The following is a 24,637-nucleotide window of genomic DNA, read 5'->3' as shown; positions in this document are numbered from 1 at the left end:
TCTGTGAATTTTTTGTTATTGCCCATGACCTGTCTGTGACTTTTACTAAAAATATTGATGACAATATCTTAGCCTCACACATAAGATGCTCAGGGCGAGGTTACACTCGGAAATCTGGTGGAGGGTCACAGAGATGCTCTGGCTAATCCCGACCACATTTCCTACCATAGATAAATGCTCGGAAGCAGAGGTGGGATCTCTCGGCCTTCCCCAAATGGCTCTGTGGGAATCAGCCCCTCTCAGTGGTGCTGTGTGAATGCAGAGGGGTAGGGAGATGGGGCAGAAGGGGAGAGTGAGGAGAGGCAGCACCTCTCTACCCCTGTGCTCTCCCTCATCTTTTATCCCATGATCCCCAAAACACTCAATATCCCAGCACCCAGCTCCTCCTGCTTCCCAGCCCCAACCATTCAATCCCCAGTTCCCTCCCCAAAACCCATCCTCCTGGTCCCTCAATTTTTGATCCCCCAGAACCCAACACCTTTGCGGATTGGGGGAGGGGAAGAGTTACCAGCCCCCAGGGACACTCCCCCTGCAGGGAACAGCTCCAGGTAAGTGGAGGAGCACAGCCCAGGGGCTAGTGGAAGATGGGGGGTGGGGACAGGGGTCTAGAGTGAAGGTGGGGCCTGGCCCAAGTGTCCTTCTCCTCATCTCCATGGCAGGGGAATCCCAACTGGGAGGGGAAGGGAGACGGGGGAACTTCAGCCAGGCAGAGGGAGCATCTGGAGGAGTTTCTCTGTCTTCCTTCCCCCACCTTTGGCCCATCAGCTCAGCAGCCAGGGCTGGAGCACGGAGGATGGGCTGATCGTGGCTTCTCCTCTGCCTGGGGTTTGCTTAAACCAGGCAGAGCCAGAGGGTCACTGACCAACTGATGCTGCTGTATCCTCACCCCAGCAATGGGCAGCTGGATCCTTGGGAGCCAAATGCCCCTGATGTGTGTGGGAAAGAGAAAATGGGTTTGCCACCATGGCCAGCCCTAGTCAGGGCCCTGAGAGAATTTCCCTGCTGTGTGGAGGAGTCTCTGATGTCAGCTCCACTTGGAGCATTTTCCACACTGAGATCATCTCAGAGGTTTCTCCCTGTGCGGAGTTGTGGATCCCTGATACTCCAGGAGCACCAAATGAAGCTTCCCCCACATTGAAGGTCTCTCTGTTGTGTTGATCACTGATGTGTGAAGTCGAATTGAATCTTTTCCTGCAGACAAGCTATTTCTAGGGTCTCTCACCTTTGTGGATTTTCTGATGTTTGGTGAGCTCTGCGCTCTTATTGAAGCTTTCCCCACAGTCAAGACATTTATAACGTCTCTCTCCTGTGTGGATTCTCCCATGTTGAGTAAGGTGTGAGCGCTGACTGAAAGTTTTCCCACAGTCCAGGCATTTATGGGGTTTCTCTCCTGTGTGAGTTTTGTGATGTGTATTAAGGGTTGATTTTAAACTGAAACTTTTCCCACACTCAAGGCATTTATAGGGTCTTTCTCCTGTGTGGATTCTCCCATGTTTAGTAAGGGATGAACTTTCCATAAAGCTTTTCCCACACTCGAGACATTTGTAGGGTCTTTCTCCCGTGTGGATTCGCCCATGTTTAATAAGGGATGAACTTTCCATAAAACTTTTCCCACACTCAAGGCATCCATAGGGTCTCTCTCCTGTGTGGGTTCTCTGATGTGTAGTAAGCTTTGAGTTATGAATAAAAGTTTTCCCACACTCCAGGCATTTATAAGGTCTCTCTCCGGTGTGGGTTCGTTGATGTGTAGTGAGCTTTGAGTTATGAATAAAACTTTTCCCACACTCAATGCATTTAAAGGGTCTCTCTCCTGTGTGAACTCTCTGGTGTACAGTAAGTTGTGACTTCTGAATGAAGGTTTTCCCACAGTCCAAGCATTTATGGGGTCTTTCTCCTGTGTGGATTGCCTGATGTCTAGTAAGTTTTGTTCTGTCAACAAAGCTTTTCCCACAGTCGAGGCATTTATAGGGTTTGTCACCAGTGTGGATTCTCTGATGCTTAATGAGGACTGAGTGGTGAATAAAATTTTTCCCACACTCAAAGCATTTATATGGTCTCTCTCCTGTGTGGATTCTCCTATGTTTAATAAGGTATGAGCTCTGACCAAAAGTTTTTCCACAGTCCAAGCATTTATATGGTTTCTCTCCTGTGTGGGTTCTCTCATGTTTAATAAGGTCCGATCGCGCATTGAAATCTTTCTCACACTGAAGGCATTTATAGCGTCTCTCTCTTGTGTTCAGACATGGATGTCTAATAAAGTTTGAGTGCTGAATGAAACTTTTACCACACTGAAGGCATTTATATGGTCTCTCTCCTGTGTGGATTTTCCTATGTTTATTAAGGTGTGAGCGCTGACTGAAAGTCTTCCCACAGTCCAAGCATTTATGGGGTTTCTCACCTGTGTGGGTTTTCTGATGTATATTAAGGGCCGATTTCAAATTGAAACTTTTCCCACACTCAAGGCATTTATAAGGTCTTTCTCCTGTGTGGATTCTCCCATGTTTAGTAAGCGATGAACTTTCGATAAAACCTTTCCCACACTCAAGGCATTTATAGGGTCTTTCTCCTGTGTGGATTCTCCCATGTTGAATAAGGGATGAACTTTTGCTAAAACTTTTTCCACACTCATGGCATCTATAGGGTCTCTCTCCCGTGTGCAGTGTCCGATGTGCAGTAAGGTGTGAACTCTGACTAAAATTTTTCCCACACTCAAGGCATTTATATGGTCTCTCTCCTGTGTGCATTCTCTGGTGTATAATAAGACATGGTTTCTTACTGAAGCTTTTCCCACAGTCTAAGCATTTATAGGGCTTCTCTCCTGTGTGGGATCTGTGATGCGCCATAAGCGGTGATCTCTGACTAAATCTTTTTCCGCACTCCAGGCATTTATAGGGTCTCTCTCCTATGTGCAGTCTCTGGTGCATAATAAAGTTTGACTTCTCACTGAAGCTTTTCCCACAGTCTAGGCATTTATAGGACTTCTCTCCTGTGTGGGTTCTCCAATGTTTAATAAGGCTTGCACTGAAACGGAAACTTTTCCCACAGTCAAGGCATTTGTAAGGTTTCTCTTCACTGTGACTTTTCTGCTGGACTGTGGTTTCCTTGGGATCCTTGCATCCTCCGCCACGGTCAATGGATTCATCAAGTTTCTTCCCGGGATAGTTTCCCAGCTGCATCGCTGATCTGTGTCGATCTCCCCAGGCATTTCCTTGTTCCAAGCACTGGGAAAAATTCCCTTCAGCTCTTCTCAAAACCATCTCCTGCGATTCCACTTTCCTAGAACCTTCCTCCTGCTGATTCTGCTCCTTGTTCTCACTCACTGTCCTATCACCTGCTGGGAGAGAGAGAACCCAGACAGGAGTCACTGCCTCTGCCGGGGAGAAAGGACAGAAAAGGGAATAGCAAAGAGGGAAAACACAACACAGTGACTGTTGGGGAGATGGAGACACTGGATTCTGCCTCCACATCCCACCCAAACACTCCCAGGGAAGGAAAGTCAGGGAGGAAATTCCCAACAGCTAACAGGATAGGTGGGAAGCCGTGACTGATATTTGCCTTCATAATATGACACGGGCTGACTGCAGCCCTGACCTGGGTGAGATGGGGCAGATCTAACTGGGGGCTTTTGCTCACGGCACATTTCAGGAATCCCAGCTTTTTCCTTCTCTCATCGGATGTTTCTGTCTCAGTTTCCCTGACCCCTCACCTGTGCGGGTGCCTCTCAGACTCTCTCTTTCCTCACCAGCCTGGAGATCCGGGACCCACAGCTCTTCCCCTCGTTCCAGCCGGGCGATCAGGTCAGGTTTGGGAATGGGGAATCCTGCACAGGGGGTGAAATCAGGGAAGCTCAGGGCGCATGGAGCATTGGTAGAGTATTTGTCAGAAGGAACATTCCCTGAGTTTAAGCTGAGCCTACATGGGACTGTGGTAACTCCGACCCTTTCGAAGGAGCAGGCATGTGGGGTGGGGGAGTGTTCTCACGCACTCACTAGGAGTTCTCAGGGTAGATGAGCTCTGGGGGACTTTCTGGCACATGCAGCTCTGGTGTTAAACTCCTGCCTATTTCCAAACCAGTACATCGGTGCTGGATCTAGTGGTGCTGGGGGAGCTGCTGCACCTCCTGGCTTGAAGTGGTTTCCATTCTATCCAGGGTTTACAGTTTGGTTCAATGGCTCTCAGCCCCGCACTGTACAAATTGTCCCAGCACCCCTGAGCCTGCAGCACCGAAAGCCCTCCCCATGGATGGAGCTCGTCCCAAGAGGACCGGTGAACCCCGCAAAGCTCAGTTGTTCAGGCTTTAGCTCCAGCCCCATGCAATGGGGCTCCCACTTTGTGCCCTGGGCCCCACAATTCTAACTCCGGCCCTGCATGGCGGCCCCCCTGAAACCTGGTCGCGGCCCCACAGGGGCCCCGGTTGAGAAGCACTTCACTTTGAGACCTATTCCTTCCTAATCCAACTGAGCAGAGTCAGACACGCAGACCCTACGGCTTATAATAGCTGAGGACACAGGAATCCCTTACCCAGCGAGGTCACTGTCTCGTAATTCTCCTGCATGACATCCCTGTAGAGGGCTCTCTGAGCGGGGTCCAGCAGAGCCCCCTGCCCCTGGGTGAAATACACAGCCACCTCCTCGAAGGTCACCAGCATCTGGAACAACAAGAGTCCCCCGCTCAGCATCTGCTGCCCCAGCCACAATCCCGCTAGTCATGGGGCTGGAGACCCAGAAAAGCAGAATCCCCCCCACAGACACACACCCTGCTCAGAGCAGCCAGGAGGCTTCAGGGAGTGGGAGAAGGTGAGAGCTCCCTGTCCGCCCCAGCACACGGAGCGGGGCAGGGTCTTCTCATTTCCCACCCGCCTGCCAGCCACAGGCTGAGACGGGAAGCAGAGCTCCGAGCCGGGGACAGGGACAGGAATCCCGACAGCTTCCCTCTGTACTTCACAGCAGCCTCTGGCCAGTGGGGTCAGGCTCCAGCACTGGGAGTCTGGTCCGTTTTCCCAGCCCTGCCCGGGGGGGTGTTTCCTGCTTCAGAAAAGGGGGAATTTCTCCCCCCCAGCCGTGCCAATGGGCCTGTTCTGCACGGCCCTGGCTGGCTGCCCCCGCCCCGCGCACACCGGGGGCTGGCGGCAGCTTTCCCGGGCCCGGGGCAGGGAATCGCAGCCAGCTCCGCAGGGAGCAGCCCGGGGCCAAACCCGCCCGCTGGAGCCCGGGGGTGACGGGGGGGGCGGGTCTCTCTTACCTTCCCCCCGAGCGGGGCCCCCCGGGGCAGGGGTCCCTGGCCGGGCTGGGGGCTCTGCCCTAGGAGACGCTCCCGGGGAGCAGCGGGCAGGGCCCGGCTGGAGGTTCCCCTCTCCCGGCTGCAGCCCGGGCTCCGGGCTCCCAGCACCAGCCGCCGGGGCGCGGGGATCTCGCCGGGAGCCAGAGTCCCCGCAGCGGCTGCGAGTCACTTCCTGGGCCGGGCTGAGCCCCGCGATCCTCCCCCCAGAGCCGCCCCCCAGCCGCTCCTGGGTCCTAGGGATCAACCCTTCGTCTGCAGCGCTCTGCCCCAGAGCCTGCCCCCTTGAGGCCCAACCTACCCTGGGCTCCGGCAGCTTTTCCCCATACTAAGGGGGCATCGTGCATAGAAGCCACCCTGTTAGTGACTGGACAGAACGGATCCATGCAGACCCCAGGGAGGGGGGAGAAGGGGCGTTTCTAATGGAAATTGGGGATTGTTCCAGAGAGTCCCCAATATCCTCAAGCACGTGGGGGTGAGAGGTCCTGGTCCTAGAGAGGCTGCCCAGAGCCCTAGCTGTGGCTCACGAAAGCTCATGCTCAAATAAATTGGTTAGTCTCTAAGGTGCCACAAGTCCTCCTTTTCTTTTAGCAGCAGGAGACACATTTCCCGGGGACACTGACTCTGTGTGACACCTCACCCTAGACATAGGAATGTCGTTTTTCAAGTGCTTAATTTGTGCCAGGGCTTCCCAGGGGTGGGCCCCAGACAGCACCTCTAGGCTTGGCAGTTCATAGCCCCCGTACCTCTGGGCCTGGCACTTCAGAGCCCCGGCACCTCTTGGGCTTGGCACTTTTTGAGCCCCAGCCAGTGTTGAGGGAACACTTTGAATAGTGGGGGTGCTGAAAGTCAGTGCCCTTACCCCTGTCCGCCCCCCCTCCCCAAGTTGGCAGAGGGGACCCAGGAGAGGGGGGCCAGCAGCTGGGAGCCTTGCACTGGTGGGCTGGCAGTGGGGTGCCGGCAGGCCAGGAAACAGGAAGCGGGGATCCAGCAGTGATCGGATCTAACCCGGGCGGCTAAAACCTGAGGGTGCTGCAGCACTCCCTGCACCACTAGTTCCCACGCCTATGGCCCAATAGGGTGACTAGATGTCCCGATAAAATTGGGACTGTCCTGATATTGAGCAGTTTGGCAGTTGGGGTCCCAAATTTCATGGTGCCCTACGCAGCTATGTCTGCTGCGTATGCCTAAGGACGGCCCTGACTGTGGTACACATGTTCCCCTTTATCCCTGACTGAATTTTACTGCACCCTCCCAGATGTTGATCACTTTCTCTCTGTTGAAGGATTACTAATATAATCTCTGCATAAAGATCACTTATTTTTCCTTTAAATACCCACTTGGTAGGAAACCTTTCTGATTTTGCTTTTTTCCTGTTGCCAATTTGTGTAAATCTTCTCGGATTTTTCCTCCTTTTCTTCTCATTATCAGTGCTGCACCTACCCTGGCCCAGCCGCAGCTGTGGCAGCCTGGCCCAGCCCCGAACCTGGGCAGCATGGTCCAGCCATGAACCTTGGTGGCCCGGCCTGGACCCAGGTGAGGGTGGGGCACCACAGCGTGGCCTGGAACCAGCTGGGGGGGGCCTGGCCCAGGGCCAGCCACGGCCAGGGCGGCCCGGCCCAGAGCCAGCCGCAGCCTCAACACAGCTGCGGTGGCCCGGCCCAGTCCCAAACCTGGGTGGCCCGGCCTGGACCCAGCCACGGCAGTGTGGCCCAGCCAAGCCCGAACCCAGGCGGCTCAGCCTGGAGCCAGCCTCAGCTGGGGCAGTGCAAACGGAACCCAGATGGCCCGGCTTGGAGCCAGCCAGGGCTGGGGCAGCCCGGCCTGAAGCCAGTTGCGGCCGGGGTAGCCCAGCTTAGACCCAGCCGTGTTGGCCTGGCCCAGACCTAGCCACGGTCGGGACGCCCCTCCCTGAACCTAGCCCCAGCCTGGACCTGCGGGGGCCAGATGTGGGGAGCCTATCCTGTGGCTCCAGCCCCGGAGCTACCGCAGCAGGGAGAAGCGCCTCTCCCACACAAGCCCAGGTACTGCTGTGAGGAGACAGAGCTGGGGGGAGTCCTCTATCCCTGACGTAGCCCCGGAGCACTCTCCTGCATCCCAAACCCCTCATCCCCAGCCCCACCCAAGCCCATACCCCCAGCCGGAGCCCTCCACCCCACCCAACCCTCTGCCCCAGCCCGGAGGCCCTCATCCCCAGCCCCACCCCAGAGCCTGCACCCCCAGCTGGAGACCTCACACCCCTGCACCCCACGCATCACCTCCATATAGGTGCACATAACAAAATTCATTCTGCACATGGGTGGGAAAAATTAGAGGGAACACCGGTGGTAAGGCTGAGAGAACAGGGGTTTGGGATCAGAATCGCTTTAGCACAACGTGTGTGTCTCCTGCAAATAGACCTAGAGGCCAATGGTCTGATTCTCTTCTCACAACAACCTCACACTGGTGTAGACAAGTCACGTGACTCCAGTGGGATTACTCCTGACTAGCGCCAGGGGGAGGGAGTGGAGGATGAGCCCCATGACCCAGTCAGACAGGTCCTGATTTGTACTGGGGTCAGGGAGAGGGACACGAGATTTCAGAGAGTTTTATCTCTAAGGGAAGTTTGAGGAGCCTGTGACAGGGCAGGGGTGAGGTTGGTTGGGTGACCTCACTGTGCATTTCCATTCCAGACCATGTCTGGATTGCTTTAACCTTTCACCTTACCTCTGCAGCTGGCAGCCATTTCATGTAACACAAAGGACACTGGGAGTGGGAGAAACTAAACTCTACTTTATTATTTAAACAGACAAGCAAAAGGCAGACTCCTTTCCCCACCCCTAGCCCAGCTCAGTTCAGTCCCAGCCCATTGCTCCACCCAACTCCCCCACAGACCGGCAACAGAGCAACATCTACACATTGGGAGAAAAATGCTGAGAAACCATGAGGGATTCTGGGAGCCTGTCACAAAAGGAAATACCCTGAGAGCAGGGAATCCAAAGAGCTCAGGTTAGAGGGATGAGTATGGGGTGAGTGGGGCAGAGACAATCTCTGTCATCCCAACTCAGGACACTGTGGCAGATGGGAAGGGGGTGACCAGCAGGGCTCTCAGGCTCCTCATCTCCCTCTGGCCTGTGATGGGGGTCGGTCTGGCTTCAAGGCTGCCCAGGTCTGTTGACATCCCCAGCTCCCTTTTTGCCTGCATCCTACCTCGGCATCTCAGCAATAGGGAGACGCTGCCCCCTCCCCCATCATTTTTCTTGGGGTGTCGTTCAGCGCTGTCAAGTTTCCTTCCCCACTCTGAACTCTAGGGTACAGATGTAGGGACCCACATGAAAGACCCCCTAAGCTTATTTCTACCACCTTAGGTTAAAACTTCCCCAAGGCACAAAGTCTTTGCCCTTGGATTAGGTAAAACGCTGCCACCACCAAGTGCTTTAACAAAGAACCAGGGGAAAGGACCACTTGGAGTTCCTCTTCCCCCAGTTATCCCCCCAAGCCCTTACACCCCCTTTCCTGGGGAGGCTTGAGAATAAACAAGTTGAGCACAGACCAGCTTGGGTTTCTTAGGACCATAAGAACGCAATCAGATTCTTAAAAAACAGAACTTTATTAGAAGAACAAAACAAAGACAAAAGAAACACTGTGTACGACAAGAGCCATTTAGATTTCAGGAACAGCTTCACACAACACTCAGGCTACGTGTAGTCTCTCTCTGGCTCTGATGCAGCGAGTTCACAGTTCTCAGCCTCAGCCATCTGACTTTTAGGAGGAAAGCCAGCCATTTCCCAGCGCTGTTCTCCCCGCCTTCTCCCCGGCAGTATCTCACATCTCTGCAGGGATCAGGCAGTATCTTCATTCCCTGTTTCAGTCTCTGCCTCCGAGTGCAAATCTAGTGCTCACTCTCAGTGTTTGTGCAGATATGGATAATTGTCATTGTTCTAACAGCACAAAAATCAAGTGACAAAGGGTAGAAAAAGGTCAAAATACAATTAAAAAGGACTATTCTGGCAAAGGACCATTTGTGTTGTGATTTCCCCAATAAATCTGAGCTAAATCTTGTCAAGCTAAACGAATATCAAAATGTGTGACCAAACGGTGGTCGGGGAAGAGAGAAAAACCCACAATACAGGGTGGGCTATAAAGCATGTTCATAAAGTGAAATCTCAGAGAATCTTCAGATTCAAAATCAGGACAATATATTTACCCATTTTCTTCTAAGGTGGCTAAACCTGCTTTACTTCTTGCCTCATTATTTGGTCATGTTAGTTACACAAGTTTTAGGGTTATCATAATAAAAACAAAGCAGCTTCTCACCTAAAAATGATCTGGACTAGCCCAGAAAACAACTGGGAGCAATTTTACCAAGAGACGGAAACCAGGCTATAAGATTAGAAAGGTCAAAACGTGCCTTCAGATTCATTTGGATTCGGACACTTTCCGTCATGGAGAGCCAGAGACACGGTGGTAAGTGACACCTTAGGAGGTGGAGGGGTAGAACGGGGACAGGATAAAACTCTCTATTGCTGGGACAGAGGCTGCTGTGTGGAGAGTGGAAGGTGACGGTGCTGGGGGAAGGAGGGAATCTCTCGGGCTCACCCCATCGCCCTGAAATAGCACAGAAACTAAAAAACAGCCTATTTCGCTCTGCACAGGTGCTCAGGGAACCCGCCGGGGGACCTGCCGTGGTGCCCCTCCCTCGGCCCCAACTATACCACAGCCCAGACCTGTTGGGGTGGCCCCTCGGCCCCAGCTATGCCGTGGCCAGGGCATCCCTACCCCGGCCCAATGCCGGCCGCGGCGGCAGGGCATAGCCAGGACCCAGCCACAGCAGCCTGGTCCGGACCTGAACCTGGCCCGGACCCAGCTGCGGCGGCTTGGCCCTGTCTCAGGGTGCCTCTCCCCAAACCCAGCCCGGGTCCTGTCACCTCTCTCGCCCTCGTAGCCCCGGAGGAATCTGATGGAGGGTCACAGAGATGCGCTGGCTAATCCCAACCGCACTTCCGACCACAGAGAGAACCTCGGAGGCTGATGCTACACAGGTGGGATCTCCAGGCCTCCCACAAAAGGCTGTGAAAATCAGTCCCTCCCAGTGCTGCTGTCTGAATGCAGACAGGGCAGGGAGAAGGGGCAGAGGGGGTGAGTGAGGAGAGGCAGCACCTCTCTACCCCTGTGCTCTCCCTTGCCTCTTATCCCATGATCCCCAAACACTCGATAGCCCAGCACCCAGCTCCACCAGCCTCAACCTTTCAATGTCTAGTTTCCTTCCAAAATACCTCCTCGTCCCTTAACCTTTAATCCCAGCGCCCTGGGGAGGGGAGGAGTTACCAGCCCCCAGGGACACTCCCCCTGCATAGAACAGCCCAGGTAAGTGGGGCCCCAGCCCAAGGGCTGGTGGAAGATGGGGGGTGGGGACAAGTGTCTACAGTGAACATGTGCCCTAGCCTAGTCTTTCTTCTTCGAGTGATGGTCCCTATTGTACTCCAGGAGGATTATGCACATACTCTGGGCCCGGAGCTGGAGCTTTTCAAAGTAGGAGTGTCCACTGGTCCACGCACGTGCCCTTGTACCACCTCGTGGGTCCACCCCAGGCGATAAGGGGCGGGACAGACTGACCGCATCGTCAGTTCCTTCTCACCCCACAGGGTCCGAGTCAGAGCTTCTGCGGTCTTCTCATACTTAGCGCTGTGCTGTCCAAACTTTCCAGGAAGACTGTGTTTTATTCTTGTACATAGGATTTTACTATTTTTGTAGTAATTTTCTTGTTTCTAGAAGGGAACTTCAGCCAGGCAGAGGGACCATCTGGAGGAGTTTCTCTCTCTCTCTTCCTTCCCCCACCTTTGGCCCATCAGCTCAGCAGCCAGGGCTGCAGCAGGGAGGAGGGGCTGATCGTGGCTTCTTCTCTGCCTGGGGTTTGCTTAGACCAGGCAGAGCCAGAGGGTCACTGACCAGCTGTTGCTCGGCTGCTGCTGGATCCTTACCCCAGGGATGCGCAGCTAGATACTTGGGAGGCAAATACCCCTGATGTGTGTGGGAATGAGGAAATGGGTTTGTCACTGTGGCCAGCCCCAGTCAGAGCATTCAGAGAATTTCCCGGCTGTGTGGAGGAATCTCTGATGTCCAACATGGTGTTAGCTCCACTTGGAGCATTTTCCACACTGAGAACATCTCAGAGGTTTCTTCCCTGTGCGGATTTGCGGATGCCTGATACCATGGAAGCACCAAATGAAGCTTCCCCAACATTCAAGGTCCCACTGTTGTGTGGATCGCCGAAGCGTGAGCTTGGATTGAATCTTTTCCCACAGTCAAGCTATTCGTAGGGTTGCTCTCACCCTTGTGGGTTCTCCGATGTTTAGTGAGGTTTGAGCTCTTACTGAAGCTTTTCCCACAAGCAAGGCATTCATGAGGTTTATAGCCTGTGTGGATTCTCTGATGTAAGATAAGGTTTGATCTGTGCATGAAACTTTTCCCACAGTCAAGGCATTTATAAGGTCTTTTTCCCGTGTGGCTCGCCTGGTGTCTAATAAGAGATGATCTGTGTGGGAAACTTTTCCCACAGTCCAAGCATTTATGGGGTCTCTCACCTGTGTGGGTTGCCTGATGTGTAATAAGGGCTGATCTCCGTCTGAAATTTTTCCCACACTCCAAGCACTCATGGGGTCTCTCTCCTGTGTGAATTGTCTGATGTCTATTACGGGCTGATCTGTGTGTGAAACTTTTCCCACAGTCCAAGCACTTATAGGGTTTCTCGCCTGTGTGGATTCTCTGATGTGTAACAAGGCCTGATCTCTGTGTGAAACTTTTCCCACAATCAAGGCATTTATAGGGTCTTTCTCCCCTCTGGATTCTCCAGTGTTCAGTAAGGTCTGATTTGTGGCTGAAACTTTCCCCACAGTCCAGGCATTTATAGGGTCTCTCTCTTGTGTGGATTTGCCGATGTTTAGTAAGGTTTGAGCGGTTATTGAAGCTTTTCCCACAGTCCAAACATTTATAGGGCTTCTCTCCTGTGTGGATTGTCTGATGTGATATAAGGTCTGTTTTCTGAATGAAACTTTTCCCACAGTGCAGGCACTGATGTGGTTTATCTCCAGTATGAATCCTCTGATGTCTAATAAGGTGTGAGCTCTCAATGAAACTTTTCCCACAGTCGAGGCATTTATAGGGTCGCTCCCCTGTGTGGGTCCTCCAATGTCCAATGAGGTGTGAACTACGGCTAAAACTTTTCCCGCAGTCCAGGCACTTATGGGGTTTCTCTCCAGTATGGATTGTTTGATGTGTAACAAGGTGTGATCTCAGAATGAATTGTTCCCCACACTGGAGGCAGTGGTAGGGTTTCTCTTCCTGGGGATTTCTCTGCTGGGCTATGGGATCCTTTTCTCCTCCCCCATATATAATAGATTCATCCGCTTTTTTCTTCGCATGGTTTTCCAGCAGCCTCTCTGACCTGTGCCAATTTCCCCAGGCTTCTCCCTCTTCCAAGCACTGGGATAAATTCCCTTCAGCTCTTCCCACAAAGGTCCCCTGTGATTTCACTTCCCCAGGAATGTGCTCATGATGATTCCCCTCCTCGTTCTCACTCACTCTCTCATCACCTGCTGGGAGAGAGAGACACTCCAGGAGAAAGAGGAATAGCTCAAAGGAAAAACCCAACACGCTAATGCCGTAAAGACTGAGCAATTGGATTCTACCTCTACTTCCCACCCAAACACTCACAGGGAAGGAAAGTTGGGAAGGAAACTCCTGCAGCTAACAGGACGGGCGGAAAGCCGTGAGCGATATCTGCCGACTACAGCCCTGCCTTGGCTGAGACGAGGCAGAACTAAGGGCGCTCGCTCATAGCACATTTTTGGGTTTATCAACTTTTTCCTTCACTCGCCAGAACATTTCGCTGTCAGTTTCACTGAGTCCTCACCTGTGCGAGTGCCTCTTGGTATCTCTCTTTTCTCACAGGCCTGGAGATCGGGGATCCACGGCTCTTCCCCTCGTTCCAGCCGGGCAATCAGGTCAGGTTTGGGAATGGGAAATCCTGCACAGGGGGTGAAATCAGCCCAGATCAGGGTGCATGGAGGATTGGGAGAGTGTCTGTCACAAAGGGCATTCTATGAATTGAACCTGTTCCCGTGCTGTGCTGAGAAAATTTGGAATCCAAGGGGATGGGAACATAGATGAGCCCCCTTGGGAGAGGCAGATGTCTAAGGAGGTGGGGAGAATTATTACGCCCTCACTAGGAGTTCCCAGGAGTTAAACCCCTACAGAGCCCAGAGCCCTCCCCATGGCTGGAGTTATTCCCAAGAAGGGAGGTGACCAGGGACTGTGTGCAACCGAGAAACAATACAGACAGGACAATACACAGTTTCTATCCCCTTGAAAGCTGGGGGATGGGTGTGGATGGTTTAGCACGTCCATTAGGTTTTGGCATCCTGGTCCCATTGAAGGGGGTTTGGAGATGCAAGTCTCTCTCACACAGAAGCTGCGCATTATGGAACCCATGCCCCTCCAATCTAACTGACCAGGGAAGAACCTGACCAGAGTCAGAAATGCAGGCCCAAAACTTTCTAATAACTGAGGGGACGGGAATCTCTTACCCAGGAAGGTCACCGTCTTGTAGTTCTCCTGCATGACGTCCCTGTAGAGGGTTCTCTGAGCGGGGTCCAGCAGAGCCCCCTGCCCCTCAGTGAAATACACAGCCACCTCCTCGAAGGTCACCGGCATCTGAAACAACAAGAGTCCCCCACTCAGAACCTGCTGCCCCAGCTGCAATCCCACTAGTCACAAAGGAAAGGAAGAAGAAAAAAGCAACATCTCGGAAGCTCTGGGAGGACAACAGTGGCAGAATCCCACCCCAACCGTGCTCAGAGCAGCCAGGTGGCTTCAGGGGGTGGGGAGAAACTGAGAGCTCCTTGTCCCTTCCAGCAGATGGAGGAGGGCAGGGTCTTCTCATTTACCATCCACCTGCTAAGCCAGAGGTTGATACAGGAAGCAGAGCTCTGAGCGGGGGACAGGAATCCTGACAGCTTCCCTTTGTATTTCACAGTAGCCTCTGGCCAATGGGTTCAGGGTCCAGCACTGGGACTCTCTTCAGTTTTCCCAGCCCTGCTCTGGGGGGGTTTCCTGGTTCAGAAATGGGGGGGGGGGGTGTCCCCACCCCCACAATGGGCCGGTTTGGAAAATCAGGCCCAGGGTGAACCTGTCCCAGCAGGTTTATCACACTCTATCCCCTCCCTCCCTGCCTCACACTGTGTGTTTCCTCCACAACAACCCTCCCTTCAGCTCCCTGAAAATCTCCTACCTGATCTGGCTCCAACACAGCCATTTCCCTTCTCTCTCCCGTGGGAATACAGGCTGATCTGGACTGAAACCTGGATGTGATTCTCCAGCCTGTCAGGGTGAGAGGGGAGATTGGGGAGGTTACAGAAAGGGCTTGAGTCCATTTCAAACCCCAATTCCCCCACAGGCTCTCTCCCTTACTCCTGGGGGAATTCTGTGCAACTGCGCATGCACAGAATTTATGTCCCCCGTATATTTTTGTTTCCCTGCAGAAAAATTACTTTCTGATGGGGAAGCAAAGGGAAGCCACAAAAGCAGTCATGCGACCCTCCCCAGCAGTATGTTTCTGGTGCACAGGGCAGCTGGCAGAGAGGTAAACCACTGTGGGGCGGGTAGGGTGGCTCCTACCCTGCGTTGGGCTTAGCTGTTAGTCCTGGCTGGGCTGGAGAAGACGGGACTTCCTATTCTCCAGCACGGCACCTGAGGCCATGTCAGACGCACCCCCAGATTTCTCCTCTGATGTAGGAAGCTCTGTGAACTCACCCTCCCACCCACACTTCCTGCACCCATCGCTCCTCAGCTGCAGGGGAAGGGATGACTGTACAGGGAGCTGGTCCCGCATCCACCCAATCCCCATGCATCCAGACCCCCTCACAGCCAGACTCTTCCACCGAGCCTCGCCCACCTCCGCACCCAGCCCGAAAAGCTCCACTCCTCCTGCACTTTGACCACCCCAAGGAGCCACCCACACCCAGATCCCCACCCTACCTACCCCCAACTAGATGCACCTGGATTGCAACCACACTGAGCCCCACTCCCCAGCATCTGGATGCCCCCATTAAGCCTCTCACACCCAGACCCCCTGGCTGAGCTCTATATCGCCCACACATTCAGACCTCCTTGCTGAGATCTATCCCCCACCCACACCCAGACCCCACCCTGCTGAGCCCTAACCACCTTCACCTGGACCCCCCTGCGGAGTCCCATTACCGTTCCACCCATAAACCCCAAACAAGCCCCTGTGCATCCAGATCCCCCCCTCACATGGATCCCTCACTGAGCCACCCAGATTGCTCCACACAGGACCCTCTCAAACCACACCTGGATTCCTCCAACACCAAGACCCTCCCCACTGGGATCCTGCCTTGCTGAGCCTGCCTGCCCACACCTGGTGCACCTGGCATGGGGGGCAGGGCTCTGGGGTGTTTCTGGGGCAGGCCCAGTCCTTGCGCTGTGTCAAGGTTGGGTGCAGCCTCACCACTGAGTCCGTGTACTGGAAGCGCGGAGCTGCACAGTGATCTCCCACCTCTGTGCAGCCAATGGCCTGTGCTCCCTAATGCCCATGCTGGAGCTTCCTCGTTTATTTGACCCCAAAAAATTGCAGAATTTTAAAATACTGTGCACAAAACTTTTAATTTCTTGGTGCATAATGCCCTCAGGAGTATCTCCCTGCAGACAGACACTCTGGACTCTGCCATGCTAGGAAGACAACTGGTTAGTTTATCACTCCTCAGACCAGGCCCCTCCCAGCAGAACTAAACCCACCAGGGCACTTTTAAATTCTCTCAGTAAAAGCATCCCTGAGGCGAATGCTAGAAAAAGAGCAGAATCAAAGGAGCCAGTTTGGGGGATTCCCCCTGACACTGTCCCCAAAGGCAGCACATCCCCCCACCCTCCGAGCAGCCCAGTGATTCAAGAGAGACAGGACCTGGCTTTTCCTCTCCCAGCTCCTCCTCTTGTTCCCAGGAGAGGAAGTCTGCCCAGGGGGTGCAGGGAATGGATCCGGGCAGGGCTGGGACCTGAGAACCTCCCTCCCCACTTACTGCTCCTGCTGCCCCTTTCAGTCTGGTCACTCTCTGTTTCTATCACCATCCCTCTCTCCCCTTCCCTCTATCCGGGAGAACTGATTCTGCCCCATTTACATGGCCATTTGCTCTTCAGTAGACTGATCGGTTTGAACCTGGCTGTGTGAGGGCAACAGCTCTGGGACCCAGGGCCAGTGTAACCACTAGGCGAACTAGGCGGCTCCCTAGAGCACCAAGATTTGGGGGCGCCAAAAAGCGGCGCCCAAACATTTTGTTTTACACTATTGCTTAGGGGCAGGCACCTGTCAGTCTCCAGTGCTCGGGCCGCTGCGCCAGGGTCAAGCAGCCTCTTCACCTTGGAGTCTCTCCCGCTTGCCCGGGGGCCACTCCTCCTCTTAGGCTCCCCGGCTGCTGCCGCCGTGGCCACCCGGGAGGATGCGGGCGGGGGGCGCCGCCGCGGAGGAGACGCAAGGGGCCAGGCTCAGCTGGGGCCCGCCGAGAGCAGCAGCAACCGGGCGCTGCTCGGAGCGGCGGGGGGAGCCGGGCGGCAGCAGCCTCTACAAGGTGGAAGTTTCACCTAGGGTGTAAAATATCCTTGCACTGGCCCTGCTGGGACCTGCAGGCACAGGTGGAGCCCCTCCCCCTCCGGTACAAACTCACCAGCAGGTCCCTGAAAGGGGCCCTTTGTGCAGAGTCACTTTCCTGCCTGGCCCCAGCCCTGTCCCCCGGGGGTCTCTCGCCTCACCTGCCGGCTCCAGCTCAGGGGCTGTCAGCAGAGCCTGAGGCTGCCCCTGGGGCTGGGTCCAGCCACCGAGAAAGTTCCCACGGGGGCTGGGCAGGGAAGGGGCTTTGATGAAGGTCTCTCCCAGGCTCAGACTCTGCTGGATAAGAAGCAGCGTCTCAGTCTGGGCTCCCAGATCAAAATGGAGGAGGCAGCAGCTTCTGACCCAGAGAGCTCAACTCCAGGGCTGTAATAACAGGAGCAGGGAGAGAAACACACCCGCCGCCTCCTCCTCTCCCTTAGCCAGAACCGGAGCCCTCTGGTGGCAGCAGCTAATGCCTGAGCCTCCCTGTCCTGCCCCGGCAACCCCCAGGGACAGGCAGGCAGAGGCTGATCCCATTGGCCCATCCACACTCACCCCCTGCCAGAGCCAGCAGTGACTCCGGTCTGACTCCGGTGTGGCTGAGATCTGAATCCTGCCCGGAAATCAGACCAGGGCCCTGGGCAGCCCCGAACACTCAGGAGACAGACCTCCCAAAATCACGGGTTTGTCTGAAAATAATAAATTGGGGAGGGGGAGTGGAAATTCGCCTTGTAGCTTCTGAGCCCTGCGGAGTTAGTCCCCTGATCACCCCAAATACTGCTTTGAGTAGTTTCAGGAGAAAAAAAAATCCCCAGTGCCTGTTGGGCAGGGCAGCCCCTCACCGTCTCGTGGGGCGGAGGCGTTGCCTTTGAATCTCTCCCCATCCCTCTGCCTTCTCCCTGCCTCTGTCTCTCCCTTCCCCAGGCAGTCTCCCCACATCCCCCCCTTTCCCTCGCAGTGCCCCCCCACATCTTCCCTCTATTTCAGCCTCTTTCCCTTCAGCCCCATAGGTCCTCCCGATTCCCCTGCATCGCCCCATCCTCCCTTCAGTGCAAGCAACCACTGCCCCCCATCCCACCCTGCCCCCTGCATCGCCATCACCGGCCTCCTGCCCCCTCCATCCCGTTCCCCCCGCCTGCCCACACATACCCCTGCACCTCCTCCCTCTGCAGCCCGGGGGTGACCCTGGGGGGGGGGGGCGGGTCTCTCTTACCTTCCCTCCGAGCGGGGCCCCCCGGGGCAGGGGCCGGGCCGGGAAGGGGCCCTGGCCGGGCTGGGGGCTCTGCCCTGGGAGAGGCTCCCCGGGAGCAGCGGGCAGGGCCCGGCTGGAGGTTCCCCTCTCCCGGCTGCAGCCCGGGCTCCGGGCTCCCAGCACCAGCCGCCGGGGCTCGGGGATCTCGCCGGGAGCCAGAGTCCCCGCAGCGGCTGCGAGTCACTTCCTAGACCGGGCCTGAGCCCCGCGATCCTCCCCCCAGAGCCGCCCCCCAGCCGCTCCTGGGTCCTAGCGATCAACCCACCGCGTTGCAGCCGCCTGCCCCAGACCCTGCCCCCTGGGAACCCCACCTGCCCTGGGCTCCTCCAGCTTCTCCCAGCGCTATGTAGACGCCCTGCCCAGAAGCCACAGGATCGATGGGGGGACAGAAAGTAGACGTGCAGATCCCGGGGAGAAGGGGGGTTTCTAGGGAGACTCCAGGTTGTTCCAGAGAATCCAGGGGTGTCGGGGAGCAGGGGACACTCTGTGTGTGATCCGCTCTGGTAACAAGACTGGCACAGGGAGCAGGTGGTCAGAGCTGGTCTCTTCTCTCCACACCAGGCTCACTGGCCACCAGACCTGGGCCGGAGCTCCCAGCTCTGCTCCCCTGGCTCGGGTCATGGAGCTGTCAGAGCTTTGACTCTGGCTTCTGCTGGTTGACTTGCTGGTCCACATGAACCTGCCCTGGGCTCTATTTAAACCCCTTCATGTCTGCCCCCCTCCCAAGGATCCCCTCTGCCCATCTCCCAGTGGCTCCCCCTGTGGGCACTGACTGCAGCTCCCCGTGGCTCTGCCCACTCAGGATTGTCCCCATTTCCCCCTCATTGTATCCTGGCTCCACGCTGCACCCCAGAAGTGGTCAGCAGATTTGGCTCCTACGGGGGGGGGGGCACAACTGTGTACTCTCACCCACAGGCACTGCCCCCCCCCCGCTCCCAGCCCACAGCAGGGGCAGTGCACAGACCCTCATGCTCCCCCTCACACACACACCTGGGAGCCGGACCTGCTGGCCCCTTCCAGGGCACAGCACAGTGCCAGGACCGGTAGGGACGAGCCTGCCGTAGCCCTGCAGCACCGCCGACCGGACTTTTACCGGCTTGGTTGGCAGAGCTGACCGTAGCAGGCAGGGTCCTTTTTCAACTGGGCGTTCTGGTCAAAAACCAGACACCTGGCAACCCTAATGGGAAATGCCAGCCAGGGGGGATTTCCATTGCAGATGAAACATTTTCCCCACCAATCCCTAGAAGAGTCTGAAAAGCTGAAGAATTAGCAGCTCTGGTCTGAGCATGGGCAGCAGGCTTAGCCACCACCAGACGCCTGGGCTGTGGTGGTCCCACGTGCACTCCGCCTCTTCCCCTCCCTGCTTTGCCCCTTCCCTGAAACCCCCACTGCCCAGGTGCTGCCTTGTGAGTCCCTCCTTGCCTCTTGCCCACTCCACCTCCACACCCTTGGAGGTTCCCACTGCTTGCTGTGTCCCTCCTCAGGGTGGCTTGGGCAAGCGGCTTGGGCTGGTGCTTGGGTCGGCCTGGGGTCAGGCGGGTGCTGGATCCGGTCCTCCTCCAGCACATGATGGGAGTGGGGGGGGGTGAGGGGGGACTCAGGGCTCTGGCGGGTGAGGGGGGCTGCCCGAGGCAGGGCCTCTGGCAGAAGGGGTGGAGCCAGGGCACTAGGCTCCCCGAAGGTGGGGGGGGGGGGGTTACCCGCTGTCCATGGGTATGACACTAAGAGCTCCAGTGTTGAGGGGAAAAGGGTGCATTGTTCTATGAGGGCAACACCTATCAGGCCTGACCCACTCCTCATGCATTGCTTTCACAGTATCCAGAACAGGTCATGGGAAGTCGCTAATAAAGGCTTATATCACACTGTTCCTCATGATCCTTGAAAGAAGCGTGGGCAGATGATCTTTAAGGAATTAAGTTTAAAACAGTTTCTGGTATATAAAGTCTGAATCCAGTCGGGGCTGACAAACCGGTTTTGCCAGAAGAGGGATTTCTTTTCATCTCTCCCACAATTCATAGGTAGATGAAGCATTGTAAGGAACACAATTGAAGTCCTGTTTCCATATAGCAGTGGTTCTCAAACAGGGGTACGTGTACACCTGGGGTACGCAGAGGTCTTCCAGGGGGACATCAACTCATCTAGATATTTACCTCATTTTACAACAGGCTACAGAAAAAGCACTATCAAAGTCAGGACAAACTAAAATTTCATACAATGACTTGTTTATACCACTCTATAGACCACACACTGAAATGTAGGTACAATATTTATATTCCAATTGATTTCTTTTATAAAATTATAAGGTACAAATGAGAAAGGAAGCAATTTTTCAGCAATAGTGCGGTGGCTGTGACACTTGTGTATTTTTGTCTTATTTGGTAAGCAAGTCGTTTTTCAGTGAGGTGAAACTTGGGGGCAGGCAAGACAAATCAGACTCCTGAAAGGGATACAATGGTTGGGAAAGTTTGAGAGCCACTGGCATATAGACCAACAGAAAGAACACACTGGAGAACAAACACAGGGGGGTGGGGGAGAGAGCACTTGAGCTGTTTACTGGACTATACCTGGGGAACAAGAACTGCACCCTGCAATCCTTCAGGAAGCAAAACAGGAGAGCACGTTTTGCATTTGTGAAAAGGGGGATCCCAGTGAAGATGGCTGGCGACCCTGGGAGAATGCTTTAGCCACGGATTTTACTTGTTAAAGTTAAACTCAGACCGTCTGAATCCCGATATACCTGGTGTTTGTATGTGTAACCTGTTGGTCTTATTGCTTCATTGATAAACTCCTGTTTGTTTTCACTAAAATTATATCTCAGTGCTGTGATGTTATATTGGCGCCGACCCTCAGTTGAATCAAACAAGCTGGTATTGTCCCTTTGGGGACAGCTTACCTGGGAATTTCTCCGTGTCCAGTGGAGAGGGGCTGGACACTGCAGAAGGACACGTCAGAGAGGCTGGAGGAAAAGGTTACATCTAGTGTGAACCTGCAAGGTAAAGTAAGGACTGGCAGAGCCCTGGGGAGTTTGTGTGGGGAGCTAAGGCTGGAGGTGACAGGGAACAGACACCCAGTTCAGCAGAAGCACGTCTCCCTTGCGCTGAGGCTGGGGGGGGGGGGTAACAAGGAGATTCACAGTCTGGGACGTCTGGAGGAAACATCACAGTCGGAACCTGCAGTGTGAGGAGCTCAGGGATGGTGAAATAACAGGCTTAGAAAAGAAACAACCCACCCACCTCCCATGCTGGGGATTCCACAAGCTTCCTTCGAAGCTATTCCAGAGCTTAAATACCCACATGGTTAGAAAGTTTCCTAATCTCGCACTAAATCTTCCTTGCTGCAGTTTAACATTTTTTACTTCTCATCCTCCCTTCAGTGGCCACGGAGCACAACTGATCCCCAGTCTCTGTATAACAGCCCTTAGCAAGGCTGCAGACCATCACCAGTCTGGTTTTCTCAAGACTGATAGACCCACTTTTTAAAATCTTCCTCCACAGGTTGGGTTTTCTAGATCTCTGGTCATTTTATTTTGCCCTCCTGGGGGCTTGATCCAATTTGTCCTCATTTTTTCTGAAGTGTGGTGCCCAGAACTGGACACAGGACTCCAGCTTTGGTCTCGCCAGGGCCGAGCAGAGTGGGACAATGACCTCCTGCAACTTACATACAATACTCATGTTACTGTGCCCCAGAATGATACCAGCTTTTTCCCCAGCTGCGTCAATAGGTGACAGCCAGACAGCGTCTGAGTGAGTCCATTAAAGACCATTCCCCCTCGCCCATGTTATTCAAGACAAGGGATATTGGGAGTTTGAGAAACTAAATTCTACTTTATTCTTTTCAAAGCAAGAAATAAAAGCTGAATTCCGCACACCTCGAAAATCCAATGCCCAGCTCAGCATGGTGCGTTTCAGCCACAGCCCAGCACATTGCTGCTCCGGCCACACATGGCCCCCAGGGAAAGAGGAACAAGTTAAAGCTAGTAGAAAAACCACTCACAATCCATGAGAGAGGCACTTGCCCTCCCTCCTCCTCTCAGCAATGGGGAGACACTGACCCCTCTCCACAGCAGTCCTCTTGGGGCTTAATTTGTAGCCCTTTAGAGTTCAAGGATGACTTCACCCAGCACTCGTAGGACATTTCCTCTCTCTGGGACTTATGCAGTGAGTTCACAGTTCAAAGCCTCGCAAGAGCAAAGAGTGCCCTTTCAAGGCCCTGGCCACCCACCCATCCACCCTCTCCCCATCCTGATTGTATCTCACATCTCTGCAGGGATCAGGCAGTCACTTCCTTCCATATCTCTGACTCTCAGAGTGCATATCCAGCACTCGTCCTGAAGAGTTTCTGCAGATAGATGTTGATCATTTTCATTGTTCAAAGAACAAGAAATGAACAAAGAACAAAATGACAAAGGCTAGGGAAATATGAAAAGAAAATCAGAAAGGACTGTTTTGGCAAATGACCATTTCTCTTTTGAAGTCCCCAAGAAATCTGAGCTACAGCCTGTCAAACTAATTTAGTGTCAAAATACGTGACAGAACAGCCTTCACCAAAAAGAGAAAAACCCACAAACCAGGGTGGGCTACAAACCACTTTCCCATTCATGAAGTGAAATCCCAGAGAATCTTAAGACTCAAAATCTGAAGAACAATTTTACCCATTTCCTTCTGAACAGGCCAAACCTTCTTTACTCAGCACCACCGCATTATTTGGCTGTGTTATTGTCAAAAGTTTTAGCATCATCATAATAAAAGAAAAAGGAAAAAAAGACAAACCTAACCATTTCTAGACAGGAAGTTTTTGATCTGGATTTGGCTCGAAAAACTCCAGATGCCACTTTACCAATAGATGGAGGCTGGGATTGAAGCTCAAACTGTGCTTTGGGGTTCATTTGAATTCCCCCTTTAGGTTTTGTGACATTTTCTTCTTGAGTCCTCAGGTGCCTGATTGAGGATCAAAGAAATTAAAGTGTGATTCCAAAGCATGGCGGCCAAAGGACACTGTGGTAAATGACACACATGAAGCGGGAGGGGTAGAAAGGGAAAAGGATAAACTCTCTATGGCTTGGGTAGAGGCTGCTCTGTCAAAGAAGATGAGTGAGGTTGATGGGGGCAGGAGAGAATCCTCCAGACTCACCCCGTCCCTCTCAAACAACACAGAAGGTAAAACACCACATTATTTTACTAGCCCTGCTCCAGCTCTTTTAGACTCTATTGAATCCAGGTGTATAAGGGAGAAACAGCACCAAAAATTAAATGCTTTTCACCATAAAGTGGAGGAATGTGAGGATGTCTGGAAATGAGACAATCACTTTGCTAATGGGGGATTGGAATAAACTGCTCAGGGTCAGTCTAGACAAGAAAAAGGGGTGGAGGAACAAAGGAGATGCCCTAGCTAATCCCAACCACTTTTCCTGCCCTAGACAGATGCTCGGAGGCTGATATTATCACTCCCCATTTATTCCCCCTCTGGAAGGCACAGATTTGTCTCAGGTCACCCCGCAAGCTGCTGGCAGAGTTGGGAATAGAGTTTAGGTCTCCTGGGTCCCAGGCCAGTGCTCTATTCATTAGGCAACATTGCTTCCCTCTCAGAGGCTGATACTGCAGTAGCAGAGGTGAGAAATCCAGGCTTCCAAGAAAAGGCCCTGTGGGAATCAGCCGCTCCCAGTGGTGCTGCCTGAATGCAGCGGGGGCAGGGAGACGGGGCAGAGGGGTTAATGAGGAGAGGCAGCACCTCGCTACCCCTGTGCTCTCCCTCGCCTCTTATCCCATAATCCCCACACACCCGATACCCCAGCACCCCGCTCCCCCAGCCCCAACCGTTCAATCCCCAGTTTCCTCCCCAGAACCCATCACCCTGGTCCCTTAACTTCTGATCTCCCACAGCCCAGGGCCATAGGTGATTTGGGGAGGGGAGGAGTTACCAGCCCCCAGGGACACTCCCCCTGCAGGGAACAGCTCCAGGTAAGTGGGGGAGCCCAGCCCAGGGGCTGGTGGAAGATGGGGGGTGGGGACAGGTGTCTAGAGTGAAGGTGGGGCCTGGCCCAAGTGTCCTTCTCCTCATTTCCATGGCAGGGGGATCCCATCTGGAGGGGGGAAACTTCAGCCAGGCAGACGGAGGGGCTGGAGGAGTTTCTCTCTCTCCCTTCCCCCACCTGCGGCTCATCAGCTCAACACCGAGGGCTGCAGCAGGGAGGAGGGGTTGATGGAGATTTTTCCTCCTCTGCCTGGGGTTTGCTTAGACCAGGCAGAACCAGAGGGTCACTGACCAGCTGATGCTCGGCTGCTGCTGCATCCTCACCCCAGTGATGGACAGCTGGGTCCTCGGGAGCCAAATGCCCCTGATGTCCGAGGGAACAAGGAAATGGGTTTGTCACCATGGCCAGCCTTGGTCAAGGCCCTGAGAGAATTTCCCTGCTATGTGGAGGAGTCTGACGTCCAACATGGTGTTAGCTCCACTTGGAGCATTTTCCACACTGA

At 54.2% G+C, this 24,637-nt stretch overlaps 1 protein-coding gene across 1 annotated transcript; it reads right to left on the bottom strand.

Moving 5' to 3' along the window:
* Nucleotides 1–1,046: 1,046 nt before the first annotated feature.
* On the bottom strand, nt 1,047–18,356 carry LOC125621634 (uncharacterized). Its single transcript, XM_075119882.1, has 6 exons — nt 18,126–18,356; nt 14,546–14,634; nt 13,842–13,968; nt 13,169–13,282; nt 11,673–12,851; nt 1,047–2,986 (listed from the first exon to the last, which is right to left on the bottom strand). The coding sequence occupies exons 2-6, from the start codon at nt 14,567–14,569 to the stop codon at nt 1,209–1,211; spliced, it is 3,222 nt and encodes a 1,073-aa protein (XP_074975983.1). The 5' UTR covers nt 14,570–14,634; nt 18,126–18,356; the 3' UTR covers nt 1,047–1,208.
* Between the last annotated feature and the right edge of the window lie 6,281 nt (nt 18,357–24,637).

This window comes from Caretta caretta, chromosome 14 (assembly GCF_965140235.1).
Source record: "Caretta caretta isolate rCarCar2 chromosome 14, rCarCar1.hap1, whole genome shotgun sequence".
NCBI lineage: Eukaryota > Metazoa > Chordata > Testudines > Cheloniidae > Caretta > Caretta caretta.
This window is presented reverse-complemented; position numbering and strand designations above follow the sequence as displayed.

Coding starts and splice junctions, on each gene's coding strand:
- LOC125621634 (XM_075119882.1), bottom strand. CDS start 14,569: ATGGCTGTGTTGGAGCCAGATCAG. Junction 13,969..14,545: donor CTGTGTTGGAGCCAGATCAG/GTAGGAGATTTT, acceptor TTGTTGTTTCAG/ATGCCGGTGACCTTCGAGGA. Junction 13,283..13,841: donor CAAGACGGTGACCTTCCTGG/GTAAGAGATTCC, acceptor CCCCCTGTGCAG/GATTTCCCATTCCCAAACCT.